This window comes from Chelonoidis abingdonii, chromosome 11 (genome assembly GCF_003597395.2).
Source record: "Chelonoidis abingdonii isolate Lonesome George chromosome 11, CheloAbing_2.0, whole genome shotgun sequence".
NCBI classification, from domain to species: domain Eukaryota; kingdom Metazoa; phylum Chordata; order Testudines; family Testudinidae; genus Chelonoidis; species Chelonoidis abingdonii.
In genome coordinates, this window is record NC_133779.1 from 50,517,506 (window position 1) to 50,537,011 (window position 19,506).

Genomic DNA, 19,506 nt, shown 5'->3' on the forward strand with positions numbered 1-19,506 from the left:
ACGGACATTTCCAGGGGACTCAATGATACTTCCCAAGATATTCATCTAGTTCCATTGGTTCTTCCAAGAGACTCACTACGCTCCCACAATGCTCATCTGACCCACATCCGACCCAGCAATAACCCCCATATGCCCATCATAGAATATCAGGGCTGGAAGGGACCTCAGGAGGCATCTAGTCCAACCCCCTGCTCAAAGCAGGACCAACCCCAACTAAATCATCCCAGCCAGGGCTTTTTCAAGCCTGACCTTAAAAATCTTTAAGGAAGGAGATTCCACCACCTCCACCATCCAGTCTCACCAGTCCCCATCTGAGCCCAGCGTCAACCCTCAACCTGGCGTTAATGTTCAGGAAACTGACCAGTTTCCCCTTGAACCATGGCGAGATGGATCCTGCTGAGGCCTTGCTGGGGCTGAGACTGCCATCCTCCCTCGCCCTTTATATTCAGCACCAGGCAGCTTCCATCCAAGGATCCCAAAGCGCTTTCACCAAAGCCAGGTTGGTATCACAACCCCCATTTTCCAGAGAGTGAAACTGAGATGCAGAGAGGGGAGCTGACATGCCTGAGCTCACACGGCATGGGGAATCCAGGCTTCTTGGCGTGAGCCTTATCCAGAAGAGCACCTTCCCTCCCCACTACTTTAAACTGGGATGGGGGACCAGCCATGTCCAGGCAGTCCCATGCTGCAGGAGAGAGCGGCTAGCAGGGACACTGGCGGGGACGGGGGAATGTTTGGCTCTATTGAAACAAACCACATAAGGGATGATCTAGCAGATTTCCTCTTCCCCAAACACCCACCTCAGGACAAGGACACCCTCCCAGCTCCCATGGATAATGCCCTGCGATGTGTGGAGCCCAGACCTTGGTTCCTGATGCCTCAAACTGCATGACCCCCACCCCCCAAGGGAGCAAACCGCATGGGAAATATCACTGTTAATCTAGCTACCTCGGATCCCACCTGCAGTAGTTCAGACCTCACCAGGGGCTGGACAAGTCCAGGGCCACCCAGAGGATTCAGGGGGCCTGTGGTCTTTGGCGGCAAGTCCCGGAGCAGAAGGACCCTGCACCGCCGAATTCCTGCCAAAGACCTGGAAAGGAAGAAGCTCCGGGGGCCTGGGCCCCGCGAGAGTTTTCCGAGGCCCCTGGAGCAAGTGAAGGACCCCGCTCCAGAGGCCCCGAAAAACTCTCTTGGGGGCCCCTGTGGGGACCATGGCAAATTGCCCCACTTGCCCTCCGCCCGCCCCCAGGCGGCTCTGGACAAGTCTGTCTGGCACCCGAGCTGGCTAGATTCAAGCTACATTCAAGGGTCCATCTCTTGTGAGGGCTAAGTGACTACCCTCATCCGCTTCCAGCATGCACCGGGATCTGCTTCCATTTCTTTCCCCTCCCCTCAGCCAGCCGCTGTCACACACTTCTCCTCCCTGTGCAGGAATAACGCCCTTTGCCCTCAGCAGGGACTCAGCCAGTTTGCAGAAGGTGTGGGAGGGCCCGGCCCTGTGCAGAAGCCCAGCTTGAGGCTGTTAAGCACGCCAGGGTTTCTGGGTAGTGGCCAGGCCTAGCATGGGGGTCCAGGCCTAGCAGCTGCAGGGTGCCTAATGGAAACGGCTCCTAGTTTAATTAGCTGCAACAGGGACTCTGAGTGGAAGCTCAGAACAAGGCGCACCTTGGATCTAAGCAACCCAGGGTCCCCCTGTACTCCATGCGGCTTTGAGAGCAGGGCGCAGGGTGCGTTTAATTGGGTCAGAAGGCAGGAGAGCCTCTGGGCACAGGGGCTGGGGTCTTGGGCTGGGATTGCCTCTGTGATAACTGGCAGCAGGGGCTGCTTCCCAGTGGGAGAATCACAGAGGGATCGCTCAGCCGTGGAAATGGGACACGGGTGTGTTGCTATGAGTGGGTGCGGTGTGTTCTGCTCTGTGCCTGTCAAGGGGTGTGTGTGTTTGTGCTGGAAGGAGGTTGTGTGTGCGCATGAAGTGGGAGGGTTAGGCTTGGGGGAAGGTGCTGTGTGTAGCAAGAAGCTGTGGAGATGGGGGTTGTGTGCATGTGTGTACAAGGGATTGTGTGGGCTGTGTGTAGGGGGGTTGTGTGTGGTATACAGAGGGGGCTGTGTATGCAGAGGGTTATACGTAGGGAGTTGTGGGGGGGTGGGCTGTGTGGTATACAGAGGGGGTTGTGTATGCAGAGGGTTATATGTAGGGAGTTGTGGGGGGGTGGGCTGTGTGGTATACAGAGGGGGTTGTGTATGCAGAAGGTTATATGTAGGGAGTTGTGGGGGGGTGGGCTGTGTGGTATACAGAGGGGGTTGTGTATGCAGAAGGTTATATGTAGGGAGTTGGGGGGAGTGGGCTGTGGTATACAGAGGGGGTTGTGTGGATTTTGTTGCAGGGTGTGTGTGTGTAGCAGGTTGTGTGGTGCATAGCGGGGGTTGGGTCTGCATGAGGGCTGTGTGTAAGGGGGTTGTGTGTGCGGGAGGGGTTTGTGTGGTACACAGAGGGGGTTGCGTTGATTTTGTATGCAGGCTGTGTGTGTGTAGCAAGTTGTGTGGTGTATAGCGGGGGTTGGGTCTGCATGGGGGCTGTGTATAGGGAGGCTGTGTGCGCAGGAGGGGTTTGTGTGGTACACAGAGGAGGTTGCATGGGTTGTACATGGGGAAGGAGCAGTGTGACGGGGGTTGTGTGTGTGCGATTGTGTTTTCAGGGAGGGGAGTGTTCTGTGTGGGTGTATGTGTGTGTGTGCAGTGCCTAGCCCATCGGGCCCCACCCGTGGTGCGTGTAATCTATATCCAGCTGGGAGAGCCTGATTTCTGTGTCCAAGTACAGCCGAGATGGTGCAGGCTGGATCCCCCAGAGATGGGCTGGGGCAGGGGGGCTGACACCCCCCCCCCAGGCTGCAGGTGGCCTCCAGCTGGCTGGGCTCTAGCCCCTTTGCTCACACCCAGTGGGGGGCAGGAGGTGCGATGAGCGGAGAACGTGACTCTCTCCTGGACCCTGCAAAGGGCTGAGTGGAGGCGTACACACTGCACGAGGTGCAGGGATGGGGAAAGCAGGAGATCCCATGATGCTGAGCTCACATGCAGAGAGAGCATGCGGCACCCACGGGGTGTGTGTGAGGGGGATTAGCTGCCTCCCAGGTGGAGCCTCACCCTGTGCAAGTGGGGAGGGGGATGGGATCTCTCCACTTGCCGGCTGGACAGCTCAGGATTTCCAAGGCGAAGCGGATTTTCCTTGAGCCCCTGGGTTCTGCAGCTTGGAAGGAACAAAGCGAGATGGGCTAATTAACTTGCTGTCGATTGGCCCGGGGAAGTGGGAGCCAGGCTGCTCGTCGCAAAGGGGAAGACAAAAGAGGCAGCTGTCGCCAGCCAGGACGGGTGGCCGCTGTTTGGGAACAGATGGCAGGCCAGGCCTGCAGCACCAGCTGCCACCCAGACGCAGCTGGCTCTCAACCGCTGCATTGTTCTCGGTTCCGTTTGATGTTTACCTGCCGGCCCAGGCCCCAGTTGCTTTCTTGTCCCCTTCGATCTCCTCCCCCAGGCTGTTCATTTGCCAACTCCTTTCTTTTCCCTTTGCAGGGATCAGGTGAACCTTCTCAAAGGTGATGGGGCTGGGCTCGGCTGGGGAGAAAGGGGCTGGAACCGGAAATCGCATCAGGGAGGGGAATTCTAGCCCGAGAAAGCAGGCAGGAAGTCCAGTGAGATAAATTCAGCTCAGCTGGCTTCCTGGATGTGCCTCCATGGCCGCCTTACCCCATGTGGGCTTTGGGCTCCAGATCCCTGGGTTCTGTCTCTGATCTAGGGAATGTCATTTCTAGTGCTCTGTGCCTCAGTTTCCCCACCTGTAAAACAGGGCTTGGTGCTACTTCCCCTGCGTCACGAAATACTTTCAAACCAATGGATGAAAAGAGCTAGGTTCTGCCAGCCCTTGGGAGGGACAAACGTCCAATTGGAAATCATTGGGGCCTGAATGTAGAATGGAGCCCTGCTCCAGCGCTGGGGCTTTGTTGTGCGCCACGGGGAGCCAAGCCCCTTTGAATGTGAGCTAGTCTCAGCCACTTGCATCTGACGCACAGTCCTGTCTCTAACCCCTACCCCTGCTCATGGGGAAGCGATAAGCTGCAGCTGGCATTTTATCTCTCCTGGTCCTTTGCTGTTCCAGGAAGCAGGCCCTGATCTCTTGTGCATGCTCGTCTTCTGCCCAGGGCCCCAGTTAGCTCTGTGCCCTTTCCTTCAGATTTCTTAGTAAAACTGAAACATCTCACTTTATTCTTAGCAAGAGGCTTCTGAATTCTGAGAAAGCAGGTTCAGCTGGGCCGGCCCCAAGCGTGCTTAAAGTGAAACTGACTCAGCTGTAGAGATGGCCACATTGTACTAGGTCCTGTAGGCACACAGTGAGGGCCAGTCCCTGCCCCAGAGAGCTCACAATCTCATTACCCCATTTTGCACCTGGGAACTGAGGCCTAGAGAAATTATCTGGTTTACCCACAGTGGCACAGCCAGGACTAGCAGACAAATCTCCTGAGTTCCAGCCCAGTGCCTTACCCACAAACCCATAGAAATTGCTGGTACAGCCCCATCGTCCATCGAGCTCAATATCCTGTCTCTGACCTTGAGTAGCACCAGATGCTTCAGCAGAAGGTGCAAGAAACTTCTCATCAGGCAGATGAGGAATAATCTGCGTCTCATATTAGGTTTCCTCCTGGTCCCTTTAGTTCGATTGGTTTAGACCCTGAAGCATGAGGTTTAATATCTCTACCAAAACGTACTTTAGCATTAACTATTCCAACTCATTCGTCCTTCCTCGGCAGCTAACCCAGTTCCCTCGGTGAAGCTCCCCTGCCACTGACCTAGAGTACGCAAAGCTGCCCAGTTCCCAGCTACGTAGCGAGAAACGGGCTCTGCATTTGGAACAGGAGAGATGAACATCCAGTGCTAAAGCCTGGGAATCGCAGTAGACATATCTGTGGCATCAGGCCAAGGACAAAACAGTGGAACATCCCCCGGATGGTCCATGGATCGGACTCAGGGCCCGAAATGTGTTTTCTGGCCCCCGATTTCTCCAAGCCCCTGGGCTTGCTTTTGTTTGTTGACTCAGGCCTGGTCTACACCATGAAGTGAGATCAATCTAACTACATCAGCTGTGAAAGATTTCATGCGATGCACTTACACCCTTAAGGTGTGGATGCTGCCAGGTCAACGGCAGAACTCTGGGGAGGTGGGTTAACTACAGCGAGGGAAGAACCCCTCCTGGCACTGCAGGGACTCTCTATGCTACCGCCTTACCATAGCATTTCTAGTTTCAGGGACATCCTTGGAACTCCATCCCACCGTGGGAGGGAGAGGAGGATGTTCTCGGGAATGCAGGGGCAGCACGGGAGGAATGCATTATCCGAGCTAGAACACAGGTGGCTTGTGTCCCAGTTTGCTTCACAACAGGCAGAAGGCATTTAAGCCTCCCACCAAAATACCTTAATCCTGCCCTGGAGGGGGTGAACTAGAGCAGGGGCTGTGCAGCTCATTCAGCCTGGAGCCTCTCCTCTAAGATCACCAGCCAAGGACCCTGTTGTTATGGTCCTTGCCTAGATTTTGTGACCAGGCTGAGAGCCTCTGGCACACTGCACAGACGTTGTCAAACAGCCAGCAGCTGGTACCGACTGACTGTGTGGAACCCATGTCCGAAATGATTCAAATGGTTCCTATTGGCCTTTGAATCTATGAAAGTAAGTGGGGGTGACCTGGGATTTCTTTTATTACACTTTGAGGGGCAACTGAAATAGCTACCCTCAGCCAGGCCAGCCTCTTGGCTTGGAGCTCAGGTGTGTCCAGCCCTCACCCATTTGCGAAATGGGGCCAGGCGTGCAATGTGGAATCAGGGAGGCAGGCCCCCAGCTGGCATCAATGGGTGTAGCTCCATGGGAGTCAGTGGGGCCAAAACCCCCGTGAGTGTAAATGGCATGGTTCTATGGGAGTCAATGGGGCCAGATGCCCAGCAGGTGTAAACTGGCTCAGCTCCATTGACTTTGAGGGAGCTCTGCCAGTTTATACCCACTGGAAGGGACTGTCCTTGGGCATTTTCAAGGGGAATATGTTGTGTAAAATACTGTCTGTTTGGTAAACAAAAATGTGACAGCCAGAGGAACTCAACCTGAAATGCTCAAAGTCACCTCTGCTCCCTGGGGAAAGTAGGAAATGAACCTGGTTTAAAAGCAACCCAGGCTGTTCAGTGCACTAATTACACTCGAGAAATAAATTAAAATGGGAGCCATCCACATTCCAGCCCTGGCTGGGATCCAGGCATGAATTCACCCTGATGGAATGCCTCCCACGCTTGCTTCTATGTCCGTCCTTGAGCACTTTGGCCTTAGACTCTGCACTTGGGGTGGAGAGAGAAGGCAGCACTTCCTGCATCAGGCGCCATGCAGGGTACATAGGGTACATCCACACAGCCGCTAGGACGAGTGACGCCCAGCTCGGGTAGATGAGCTTTCACTAGCTAGCAAAAGTGGCATAGCTGCTGCAGGAGGCAAACCGCCCAAGGATATGCTTCGGGGATCAGGCGGGGGTGTATTCAGGTGGCTGGCTCATGCCACGCTGCTGTCTTTAGGCACTAGCTCATGTCTACCTGAGCTAGGAATCACACCTCCCAGCAGCTGTGTGGAAGTATCCATACTCTCTACTCTATTCTGTTCCATGGGCCACTGAGAAGCACAGAGTAGTCACAGTACAGTGGGCTCTGGCCTGGCACCCTGTGCTGAGAGCCTGGGAGCAGGCCCGGTGCAGCGATAGATCAGCTAGGGAGGCCCCCTGCCTTAAGCGGACTCCAGAGGGTTATTCACACCCACTTCAAGGCAGCTCAGTGCAGCCAAGGTGGCATGAAACGTCCTCAGGGCAACTCATGCCAGTTTTACATCAATGTAACTCCAGGAGTCACGCAACCGTGAACCCGTTTAAACTTGTTGGGGGACAGAATACCCCCACCCTCAATCTCTCACGATGATTTCTCCTTCTTCTTGGCAGGATTCCCTTTGTTGTTGCAAGGCCCTGGGGTCTCTTATTACAGTAGGAGCCAAGGCAATGATCTCATCGGAAAGCAATGGTGTTAACAGATGGGCAGCATTCAAGTGTTTGTTCCCAGGATGGAAAGTTAAAAGAGGCTCCCTTGCGAAGATCCCATATAAGTCAGCTTTGTCCACAGGACTATGCTTAGGTGTAAAGCCCTGTGGCAGTGCTGAAGAGCATCCGTCGCAGAAGCTTTGCACGAACCCCATTAGTCATGGTTATGGCTTCCTCTAGCCTTTCTCTTTCTACTGAGTCCTCCAAGAAAGGGAGGCTGGTGTGCTGGCCAACGTGCCGGGGATTTCTGGGACACTGGCATCTGCTCACTGGCAAGAGAAAAGAGCAAAGGGACTTTCTAAGAACGCGCTTCCCAAATGGCAGCTTTGAAAGGCAAACAGAATGTCCCGCCTGGAGCCGGCGGGCTGGCAAAGGGACTTGAAAACCAGATGCCAATCCAACAGTCGGGACCACGATGTGAACTGAGAACACTGCGCGCAACCAGCTGTTGGGGTGGGTTGGCTCAATGCTTTATCTGCTCAGCTATCGCTAAAGATCTGTAAATGGGGATCACAGGCCTGCCTCACAGGGGTGAGAATAAATACTTCGAACATTTTTAATTGTTCAGATACTACAGTAATGTGATAAGTATCTAAAATATCCACAGTAGAAGGATGGAGAGCAAGCACTTAGATAAAGTACCTTTCCTTTGATGACTACTTCTGAGAAGAAAACTGATGTGAGTTTGTCTAAGGGAAGACTCAAAGTGGAGCACTTTAGAAGAGGAAGTTGAAGCTGTGCGTTGCGTTGAGATTCAGGAGATCTGGTTCTGCTACAGACTCAAGCCTGGTATACCACTACCACTTACTTCTTCGCTTAGGAGTGTGAAAAAACACCCCCCCCGCGCAATGCAAGTTTCAGCACTGTAAAGTGGCAGTGTAGACAGTGCTACTCCCCGCGCTGGGAGCTATTCCCCTTGCGGAGGTGGTTTTATTACAGTGCTGCTCTCCCAGCACTGGAGCCGCGACTCCACAGCCACATTCGGCAGCGCTCTGACGTCGGCTATGTAGACATACCCATAGTTTGTGATCTCAATCACATCACTTCATCTATGTGCCTTGTTTCCTATCTCTAAAACGGGGCTAATACGTCGATACCTGATTGGGAGTCAGGAGACGTTCAGATATTATGGTGATGGATGGGAGCTATTTAATTGAGCCTAATGAAAAGGTGAATATAACCATCGACAAGGACTTGGAGTAGCCTCCCAAGAGAAATAATGGAAAAACTATTGTTTGGGACACACAGAAACCAGGAAAATGGGGCTGGTAGGGTTCTGGAAATTGCTGGATTAGATCACGCAACAGGTTGTCTCCATCTCAAATTTCTATGAAAGCCCTAGGTTGTCTATTTTTGTCACAGCACCGGTCTGCTACCTGCGGAAGCATGCATGCCAAGAGAGATTTGCACAACACCGCAACACCAAAAAATCTCAGGCATGATTTGCACATTGCTGTTTGCACGGTATTTCAGAAAAACTTCAGCTTGCATCCATTAAAGGAAACAGGCCTAGCCTCATGCCACAGTATGAAGTAAGCTCTTTAGCAAGAATGCAAAAAACCACATTGCTGAGTGTTCAGTGTGTTATACTTTGGTACAGTGTAACTTTGGTACATGGAGCCAAGCTATGGGATTTTAGGTGGGAGGAGCAGTGAATAGCTGGCAAAGACAGTCCTCTGTTTATGGCGTCTGTCTGTCACTATAGAAACTATTACATCATGCCCTGAGCATTACAACTGGGGGACTGAAAAGTACATTTGTTAGCTTGAGAACTCACAAGGTTTTGCCCCAAACCAGTAGTATAAAAGCACTGCTAGACAAAGAGAGCACTAAATTAACCCTCCATTAGTGCTGAGGTTTCTACTTTTGCAGTGCTATAAAAGTATGTTTCTAGCCATAGCAGGTGGCACGAGCTTGACCTTTAAACATCACTTCTGATTACCATTTTGCTCCTTTCCCCACTTCAGTTCTGACCTGAAAGTTGTAGTCAGGGCCCAGCTCCTCAAAAGGTATTCAGACTCCTAACTCCCGAGCCTTAATACCTTTGAGGGCTAGGCCCAGGGATCTAACAACCATTTGTGACAGAAACTAATTCTTTGTAAAGGTACAGCACAATCCCCTCCCTCCTTGCCCTTCAAAGGGTATGAAACATTTATGTCTGAGCAACAACTAGCATCAGCCTGTGTGTGGTGGATGCAAGCTGGTAAGCAGGATGACTTGATTTTAAAAGCTCCAAAGTCAGACCTTTTTGGTATTCCAGCCACATACCAACACCCCATGGTGCACAGTAAATCCTGCTGCCAAGGGTGTTAAATGCAGAGAAATGTCAGTGGGGTACAGACTGAAAATAATGGTTGCCCCATAGGGATTTGGGGCAGGGCCAGGGGAAGAGCGGTGAAGTTTTGAAGGTGAGTTTTGAATTATCCTCGAAGTGGCAGGCTGCCATTGCAGCAGCAGTTTGAGGAGACTGCAGTCACTTTTAATTCTCTTATTAGCATCCTGTGACTATATTCAATAGTCTGGTTTTTGACTGAGTTGCAAAGCTTCTTGAAGTGGGGGGGAAGGGACTGGACACCCTCCTCTGATGTCCAAATCCCAGAGCCAGTGTTGAAAATCTCAGCCAGTTTCTAATAAAAGTGAGCTGAGATTGGCTGGTGGGCCACAAACCCCATCACAGATGGGGGAGTAAGGGATTCAAATAGTCCAGGGAATCTTTATTAAAAAGAGAGAAAAAGGCTTGGGAATGGGGGATGAGAGATGTTCAAGATGATAGAGCAGGCATTCATAACACGTTCCTTCTACTGTGTTTTGTTACCAGGAACTACTTTTCATAGTAGGATATATTGCATAAGCAAGCCCCAAACTTCTTTTTAAATGAAATCTATAAGAAGCCCTGCTATATCAATCAGCCCCTCTATAGTGTGCATTAGATAGGTCCGTATGGAACCACAGAGACCTCAATGAGACCTCTAGGTACTACAGAAATGCTACTGCTGCACGTCTTTAGGCTTGGGTTTGATGGACGTTCCTCTGTCTTAGTGTTCTGATAACTTAATAGCTAACAGGGCAAGGAGGGTTTCTTAGCTGATCAGTTCAGCTGGTTCCAGGAACTGCAGGATCATTCTCAGAAAGGACAAATGAAGGCACTGACCTTGTTCAAAAATTGGAGGAAACTCTTGTTTAGAGCATGAACCTTTATTAACTAACGGCTTCAGAAAGGGGGGGGGGGGGAGAGTATGGAGTGTGATTACTGGCACATTTTCTGCTCTCTGAAAGCCCTTCTTTGAAAGGGAAAGGAAGTTACCACCCTTTTACCAAAGCCGAGATAGTCTGTGGTGAATAGATAGCCTTCACAGTACAGACATGGTTACCAGGAAGCAAGAGAGCTTTGACGCACTTTACACCCACTACCTAGAAACAGAGCAGGAAGGGGAAATCACTCTAAAAATTCCATATTTGCATATTTCCATAGCACAGCCCCACCTTTGCAAAGGTACTGAGGCCCCTAACTTCCATTGATTCCTATGGAAGTTGGAGCCCAAATACCTTTGAGGATTGGGCCAGTGACTAGCTGCTACTGTAGAAGGTGGCCATCTGCCTCGTTGTTACATGAAAGCTGACAGACTGTTCATACAAAGTGGAGGTGACGAGAAGGGAGGCACATCATTATTACACTAAGCATTTTCTAGTTTAATCGTGAAAAGGTTTCATTTTTAACAAGGCTGCCAAGAATTCTGCCTCCCAAGCAAGGGCTGAAGACATAGAAACAGCAGGGAGAAGACCCCATCAGTTAGGATCACGACCATCCCACGCTACACACAATACAGCTTTTGCCTTTTCAGACAGGCCTATGAAACAGCTATTTGCCATGGTTCCAAGTACCCTACCTCCCCCATAAGCAATTTGTCATTATCACCAATATACACAGAGCCAGTCTAAAGCTCTTTTGAGAGGATGAGCAAGCATGATTCTTGGGTACATAGTACACTTCATTATACATACCCTGCACTTCACTCTACTGTAATATACAGCTGTTTGCACCTTTCAATGCCAGCATTCATACTGAAGAACCCCCTGCCCCGTATCACTGTACCCTTAAAAACAGTCCTACCTAACACCCTCAGCTTGCAGTGAGGGAGGGCATGACTCTGGGTAGGTCAAAAGCTGGCAGCTCTAGCACATATCCCATTGTCAAGAGGAACCTTTGGTAAGGTAACAGATCAGCAGGTCAGGCCGAATTGCTTCTGCAGCAAGATGCATCAGGCCCGTTGCCCTCATGGAGGAACGAAGCTGCCATGGAGAGGTACTTGTTTCTAAAGAAGCTTGTATGGGACAGTCAATCCTGGGTAGCTGCCGCAGTCAGGGACAATACTTGAACATCAATTGATGTTTTCTTGCCTCAGGCAAGAAAGTAGGCTCTGGGTATAGCTAAAATTGCACTGTTAGTTTACAGAGTGGCTGTAATTAATAGTAAACCCGTACTAGGTTATAAAAAGCATGTGTGGTTTAAATACAGATATATTTATATATTTGCATGGTTTTAGGAGGGAACAGTCTACAGAAAAGCAGGCAGGCACAACTGCAGAGTAGTTGGAATCTAATACACCCTTGAAAAGCTACACTTGTTTGGTGAAGGCTGTTGCACATCTGGGGGCTGGGCAGAGGGGAAAGGAAAAGGAACAAGTATTTCAGTTGTACACATTGTCTAGACCCTGCCTTAATGTCAGGGCAGGGCTGAAGAGACTAACCCACCCCAAGCTTAAACAAAAGTTCTAAAGATTAAAGGCTATTTGTGAAATGTTACTGCAACTGTTGAATTAGCCTCTCCCTTTGTGGTTGAGCCTCTGAGTGCAGCTGTTAGCACTTTTTATGTAGTCCTGTGTGATGTTTAGCTGAACTTTTGTATGTGACTGTTGAAGAGGTAAATTGAGCTGCTCAGTGAAGAAAGATTTCCCCCTTCTCCTTTTAAAGATAGTTGTAATCTGTTGAACAACTTGAGATTTAAAGTGTTGGAGAGGAATGTGAGTGTTTCCTTACTAACACAATTTTGGGTCAACTGAACATGATCATGGAGCAAGGGTTCTCACAACTTCTGTATTATGGACAGGATGTTAGGGATCTGTCTTGACACCCCCTCATTCACAGATGGAAACTACTGCTAAGACAGCCAGAGCAGCTGCTTACAGAGAGTACCAGAAAAGCTATAATGCTTTGTCATCTGTGTGACTTGATGCAACAGCTGGATGTAAATAAGAGATAGCACTATGGTAAGAGGGAGCTCCAAGCCCTGTGCAAGGGCTATGAGCTACCCCAGGCGCATAGAACACTTTGGGCATATACAGTATATTCATATGAAAACTGAAGACTTCCACTACCACTGTAGCAGCAGGCTGGAAATTACATGCACATTAGGGAGAAAAGTATAGGGAGAATACTGTTATGTGGTGCTACTGCCTTAACTTCCAGGCAGAGGAACAGCAGCAAGATTTAATTGTGCAGAAGTGAACAAAAACCACTTTATTGACAAGAGTAGGATGCTCATTTATTATGTAAACAAGCAAGCCTGACACTAGCACCATGTTTAAAGTCTAGGCTTTGTTTTACATTAGCTTCCACTTCAACTCTAATTCAGTCTGAACAAGATTTTATACAGTGAAGTCCAATACCTAATTTTGCTGAAAACCAAATTCAATGTGAAACTATTGTGCACCCAAAGAGGGAATCAACTAGCTCATAGTTAAAAAACCAGATTAATCCCTGCAAGCCTGTCCAGAAGTAGCTACTGAAGGATTGAATTATGTCAAATTAATGGATTCATGGTGCTAACTGCAGATTCAATCCAATTTAGTTTTATTTAGTTTGAGAAAATGCTTACATTCAAATTAGCTTAGTTTCGAATCAAGACTAAAAAAATAGGTCAAAATAAAACGTGACTAGGAAATAGCCAACAGTGGCTTCCAGAACACTCACCCACCCATTACAGAGTCAGGAATAGCCCAAAGATTAAAACAAAATAATAAAAAGAACACTTGTGCTGTTGCCAGCACATCATGGGGAACACAATAATCAGTTACATAGCTGATCTTTGCCAGAGAAGCCTAGCAGTTTTACTAGAGTACATGAGGAAGAGACATTTTGTGGAAGTTGGGTAAAAGAAGCAAAAAATAAGATGTGTGCAATGGGCTGAAGTATAGTATTTCAATAAAGTGATCTGGACTCACTCAAGCCATCTTTCTCAAGAGATCTCTGTAAAAATGTACATATTTTACAGTTTTACAGACATTTACAAAGTTCTCTGTACAGCCTCCTCACCCCCTGAGAAGTTTTTACATACTTACAACTGCACTCCCTCTTTCTAGTTGGATGTGTTCTTTGGGAGTCATAACAAAGGGGGCAAATAATGGCCTAAGGAGCTCTACTCACAGCCTGTTAAAGTTGGATAGCTACAGTAAAGTCAGGTTTCTCAGCTTTCAAGATTGACTGTACCCTTTTTACTGCTGATGGAATGTCGGTATATTTCAGCAAAAGTTCCACTCATAGCTGGTATATCTGGTTATACCCAGAATAAACCTTTTTGCACTTCTAACTCAAGACACAAGCTACAAACTTAGCCTCAGTGGGTCCACAGGACCCTAGTCCACATTTCCAGTGAGCTATGATCACAACTCAGAGCTAAGGAAATGAAACTCATTCCACATACAGCCATCATCCCAAACTAATAAAAGCTTCTAGGTAGTCCAGAGTAAGAGCCACTGGTGCTTTTGTTGATTTGCAGAACAGGAGCTGTTCCCCTTAGGTGACAAGGCTGCATTTGGAAATAATACTCTTAGCATCCTCTCACAGGGCTCTTCAAGGAAGCAGTATTACTTGCTTCATTTTCTGTTCTCATTAGCAAAAATCCTCTTGTTGGTACTCTCAGTCAGACTGCACCATGCTATCCTTTCTGCGGGGAAATCACTCAACGAGATTTCCAGATGTTATTCTCTATGTTCCTGCGAAGTACAGTGTCATAGGTATTCTTTCCCAGTAGGCAGTGTGCAGTTCAGTAACTCCAGATGCAAAGGAGAGCTAGCCCACCTGGCATTTAGGTCATTTATACCACTCCTGGCTCATCGCATCATGTAGGCTAAGCTTGCTCCCAGTCCAGCAAAGCCTGCAAAAGCCACCAGAACATTCCTGATGCTACCTTCTAGATCCTCTACACGGAAGAATTCAACAAATCCCTCCTGGAAAAAAAAAGTGAATTATTAATGTCTAACATTAGCCATTTTTCCAGAGGGGAAGGGAAGAGAGTCACACAATGTAGTTTGCCTTTATGAAGTTCTCATAACAGCAGCATCCCTGCACACCAACTGGGGACTAATTATGACAAACTTGTACCAAATACAGAAACAATTCAGTACATTCTACCTGATTAAGGGAACCTGTCTCGTGGGTTGAGTGTGGAATTTGGATCTAATTGCAGAATACTCATGGTATGACAGAGCAAGTAAATTCACCTTTGCACTTTGTTTCCTATCTTTAATTTGGAGATATGTCCATGGGGCTTTCAGATATATAGATGAAAGTGCTCCAAGTACAGAGTAACACCATAAAGCACCACATATTTTTACTACACCAATTAAGTGATTCATAATCTGCTTGCACTGCTCCAACCAGTAGTTTTAACTGGACTGGTAAATCACTCTGTATACCTTAGGCATGCACAAGCATAGGTGTCAACGAGTGTCAGCCAGATATAGGTAAATATTAGACTGATGAACAACTTTGTTAGCCACATTCAGTCCCTGCAATCTCTCACTTACCCAGCCTCTTTGGTTAACTAGCCAATCTCGTTTGCCTGTGACAAGCACATCTGTGATGATCCCTGCTAGTGTGTTGATGCAATTCTCCTGGTTTATGCTCTTCAGGTGTTTTGCAACAAAGGCACCAAAAGAGATGAGTGTCACAATTCTACCCCAGTTTGTTACTCCATCACTGAAAACATGGGTTGCAACGGCAGTCACTGACTTCAGATCATCCTCATTCTTGATGTCTAGCTTCCGAAGCATCCCTGAAGTAAAAGATTAGCAGAAAAACACACTGAGACTACAAAAGTAACTCACTAAGTGACCGCAAACACTATACAATAGGTAGTATAAACACCAGCAAAATAGCCTCCTTAGAGGCTAGACAAGTATGGTATATCCTTCCTCCCAAGTGGAATAGAGGAAGATGGGAAAGCCATTATCTCCAGGCATGCAGGCATTAAGTTTGGAAGTGTTAGTACACAATTATATTAGCATGAGCTATTTTAATTTGTTAAAGCCTTTGAGACAGGGACCTAAAATGAAAGTGCTGTGACACTGCACTTAAGCTTTGGGAAAAAGCTCTGTATTAGCCAAATCACAGTACCCTCCTCCCCACTGGATATAAAATGACAGACCACCAAACAACAAAACCAGTTTCTCTTCAGCCTGTCTTTTGGCCACTCCTTGAACAGGCGAGGTGAGTTAGAACAATTATGAAAATGGTAACTCCTTTATCATTTTAGTTTACTTATTAAAAGGAAGTCCAACCATTCTGGCCCCAGGGCCCTCTTGACGAATAACAAACAAACATCAGACATTTGAAACTACTTCTTGTTTTTAGTTAAAATTTACAGGATTCTCCTCCAATATTAGTTCCCTATCCAGCACCAGGAGTTAAGATTAGTTACCCAAAAATACTGTTTATACCAGCAATATACTCAAACTCATGAAAGAGGTAATTTATTCAGGTGGCTTAATGCCAACTGTAAAGGCTAATGAATTCCATTCCCCAAGGAACTAAACCCACAGAAAGTCCTTATCTTCTTTGACTAAGGACAATATAACCCGTGGAAAGTCTACAGTATCTCAAATACTTTAGACTCATAAAATTTTGTAAGTTATTTGAGATTTCTCTTCAAAAAAGAAAAAAGTTACAGCATTGCTCAAAAGTGGGAGTTTTGAGACTTCATATTACGGCAACTACTGTAACATGTGACTTACACAAATTACATGAAAAAGTTTTCAAAGCTTGGCATTTCAATAGAACCTGAAACTCAGGGCTTAATGTAGTACTGAAATTCTCTTTTGCTATTACTAATCAAGTTTGAGACACTAGAAGAGAACTGAAGAAACTGTGACCTTCAAAGGTTGCCAGAAACTGCAGATTGGAATATTACAAGTCAAGAAGATTCGGGACACCCATCTATGGGCATGGACTTTAGCATTCAAGTTTCTGTAGCTATTTTAAGACTATTGTGCAGCATTAAAGGATGAAGCTGGTGTAAAATGCTAAAACAGAACAGAAATAGAGGTCTGAATAAATCCTTGCTGGTACTTTTGTTTTACTGCAGCCTAGAAGATAAAAGGTCTAATCCATAACTGGCTAAGATAACCTTTGGACAAGATTTACAATATATTTGCATGTTTACTCACTTCTTGCACCCTGCTATGGTTAATGTGACAATCTAGTTTTGCAGAAGTCAAAGGGTTTTCCCCACTGTCTCGATAAACAACGTTTAGTTTCGTTTTTGAAGAAACGAAGGTTGTTCTTTCCAAACAGCTTTGTAAAGAATGCCCTCTAACTGGTGCCAAGAGCCTTGCAGCCCCGCCTGCTGCATTCAGCTGGAGAGCCCCACTCCCGGGCCTGCTTCTCGGGGCTCGCTCTCCACTCCCTAGATCGGCAGTTTGCAACCCTCCTCCCAGCTGCGGGCCCCCTAAACCAATGTCAAACGGAGGCGCAGACCCCTCTGGAAATCCCGCATGGCGCCCAGCTGTGGGGCACAGGCTGAAAACCACGGGGTCCAGGGAAATGCCAACCTTGCGATGAGCCTTTAGACATAGTCTGCAACGCTCCAGGGGTCCGGAGGGCACCGCCCGTGATCAGGCCGAAAGCCGCCCCAGGGCCCAGCGTGACTCAACACCCACTGCCTTCTACAGGCCGCCAGCAGGGTCCCCCCCGCCTCCGCAGTGGGGGGGCGCACAACACGTGTACGCCCCCCCCCCCGTGCCAAGCACAACTCCCCTCAACCGGGAAGGCGCCCGCCTCCCCCAGCCCCAACTCGGAAGGGAGACCCCACCACCCGGCCGCCCTTTGCCCGCCCCCACCGCTCCCGGGTGCCGGCCCCGCCCCTACCTTGGAAGGCGATCTGGTGCTTCTCAATGACGCCGTCGCCGACCCTCCGCAGCGTCTCCAGCGCCTTCTCCATGCGCGGGGCCCGCTCCCCGCGGCCCGCTCAGCAGCCGCTTGAAGAGCTTCTTGCGCCGGGCCGCCGAGCTCCGCGGCCTCCCGCAGTAGCGGCTGATGAGCTCCAGCGAGTCCTGGTACAGCCCGTCCAGGTCGTCGTCGTCCTCCGCGGCGGGGTGCTGGCAGGGAGCCGCCGGCGGCGCCCGGCGGGCCCTCTCTCGGCGTCGGGGTCCAGCCGTCCAGTCCTCTTCCGCCGCCACAGCGGGCCGGGCCGGGGCCCCCGGCCACCAGAGAAGGGCGGTTGCGGGGGAGCCCATCAGCGCCCGGGCCCCCTCAGAATGACCGTGGAACCCCAAGAGGCTCCGCCAATCAGCGTCGCCGGCCGGACGCCCTCCTCCGCAGGGCCGGGGCGGAGGGGTCCCCGCGCCGCTGGGGAGGCCGGCGCGGAGGGGGCAGCGTGGCCGCCCCCGCAGTACAAGTTGAGGCGATCACCGCGTTCCGCTTTAACGCCAACATGGCGCCTGTGCTCCTAGGTCGGACAATCAAGGCAGGTGGGCGGGGCGCTCGCTATATAGACAGCGCAGCGGTGGGGGGCGGGCCCGCGCGCCGAAGCGGAAGTGAATGAATGGTGGCTTATCGGGGGGGTGGGGCCGAGAGGAAATGAGGTGGGCTGGGGTTCGACGTCACTGTAAGGGGGGGGGGGCGGCGTGCAGGGGAGCACGGGGCAGGGACAGTCGGGGGTGGGAAGGCGGCAGGGGGTGAAAGCAGGAGGGTCTGGTAGGGGGAGGGCGGGGCGGGGCAGGAGAGAAAGGGGGGGGCGGGGATCCGAAGCGATGGAAAAATCCTGGCGTGGGGAGCGATTTTCTGGATGCCTGTGGGTTTCCCCACGCTGCACCAGGACAGGGGGCGTATTTTAAAGAGGGGGGGAGGCAATTATGGAATTTCCAATTGTTCTGGCTGCAGATCTATCAATCCTGAAACTAAAAAAAAGAAAGAAAAAAAGGAGAAGGGAGGAGAAACCCAGCTCATAAAATGTTCCACTTGTGGGGGTGGGAGGGAAGAAACAGGATTTAGAACCAAAAACAGCACCAAACTGGTAGGCGACGCCTGTGTTCTTGTTAACAGCTTTGTAGGTTTGGTCCCAAACAAGCCCACTTTACAGGGTGATATGCGAATGGCCTACTTACAGGCCTCGCTTCAAACCATCCCTCAGGGAATTGCAGCCTCCTCTGGGAGGTGACCGGATGTCCCGATTTTATAGGGACAGTCCTGATATTCAGGGCTTTTTCTTATATAGGCCCCTATTAACCCCCACCCTCGTCCTGATTTTTCACATGTGCTATCTTGTCACCCTATATGTAATGAATCCTGCAAGCTGCTTAACAGCGCACAGCAACATCCTACCCCATTTCAGGACAGGAAGTGAATGAAAGCATTGTAGCCAATGGAAAATGAGGGAACTATGCAAGATATAAATGCCAAATTAGGAATATGATGGAGACACCAGGGATAACACGCTGAGGATATGTCTACCTAACAGCCACTACAGCAGCACAGCTACATACGTATGATGTTAATATGTGTATGTTATGGGTAAGAAATATTCAGTAAGCCAGATGTTTTTCGCAAAAAGCAATTTACTAGGTCAACATAGGCCATCAAGGTCTACCAATAGGTTGTGAGCCTAAAAAAGTTGAGAACCACTGCCCTAAGCAATAGCTCACAATACAGTATTGCCAAGGTGGACTATACCGAGTAGGGGGAATGAATTGTTTAGAGGTATAATTACAATGAGAGAGGTGGTGAAATTGAGCTAGATCTAACAGATGGTGGAATAGCATCCCAAGCGATGTGCTGGAAATGTCAGTTACAGCTCCGCTGGACAAAACACTAGAAAATATGGTTTATGGAATAACATGGCTCTTGCGTGGCTAGACCAGCCCAAATACATCTTTTCCAGTGTCTGTGATTTCATGGGAAGGATTATTGTGCAAACCTTATGCTGTTTGCTCTTGTCTACACTGGAACATTTCCCCAAACAATTTCCACCATTGCAACCATCATTATCATTAATTACCTCTATTGCAGTAGGTAATAGATGCTGTGCTGTGCACAGGACAAAAAGGTGATCCCTGGCCCAAAGAACTGACAATCTAAGTAATGGTGCATCGCTACTGGTGTGGACTGGACTGTCCTGGATTCTATGTG

The 19,506-nt window shown here is 49.3% G+C and overlaps 2 protein-coding genes across 2 annotated transcripts in view; one reads left to right on the top strand and one right to left on the bottom strand.

The window, feature by feature from the left end:
• Positions 1–19,506, top strand: part of ADAMTSL4 (ADAMTS like 4) — a 134,210-nt gene that overhangs the window by 91,301 nt on the left and 23,403 nt on the right. The window lies entirely within an intron of this gene.
• MCL1 (MCL1 apoptosis regulator, BCL2 family member) lies at positions 12,621–17,847 on the bottom strand. The gene is made up of 3 exons (XM_075071087.1): positions 17,248–17,847; positions 14,910–15,157; positions 12,621–14,330 (listed from the first exon to the last, which is right to left on the bottom strand). The coding sequence occupies exons 1-3, from the start codon at positions 17,318–17,320 to the stop codon at positions 14,214–14,216; spliced, it is 438 nt and encodes a 145-aa protein (XP_074927188.1). The 5' UTR covers positions 17,321–17,847; the 3' UTR covers positions 12,621–14,213.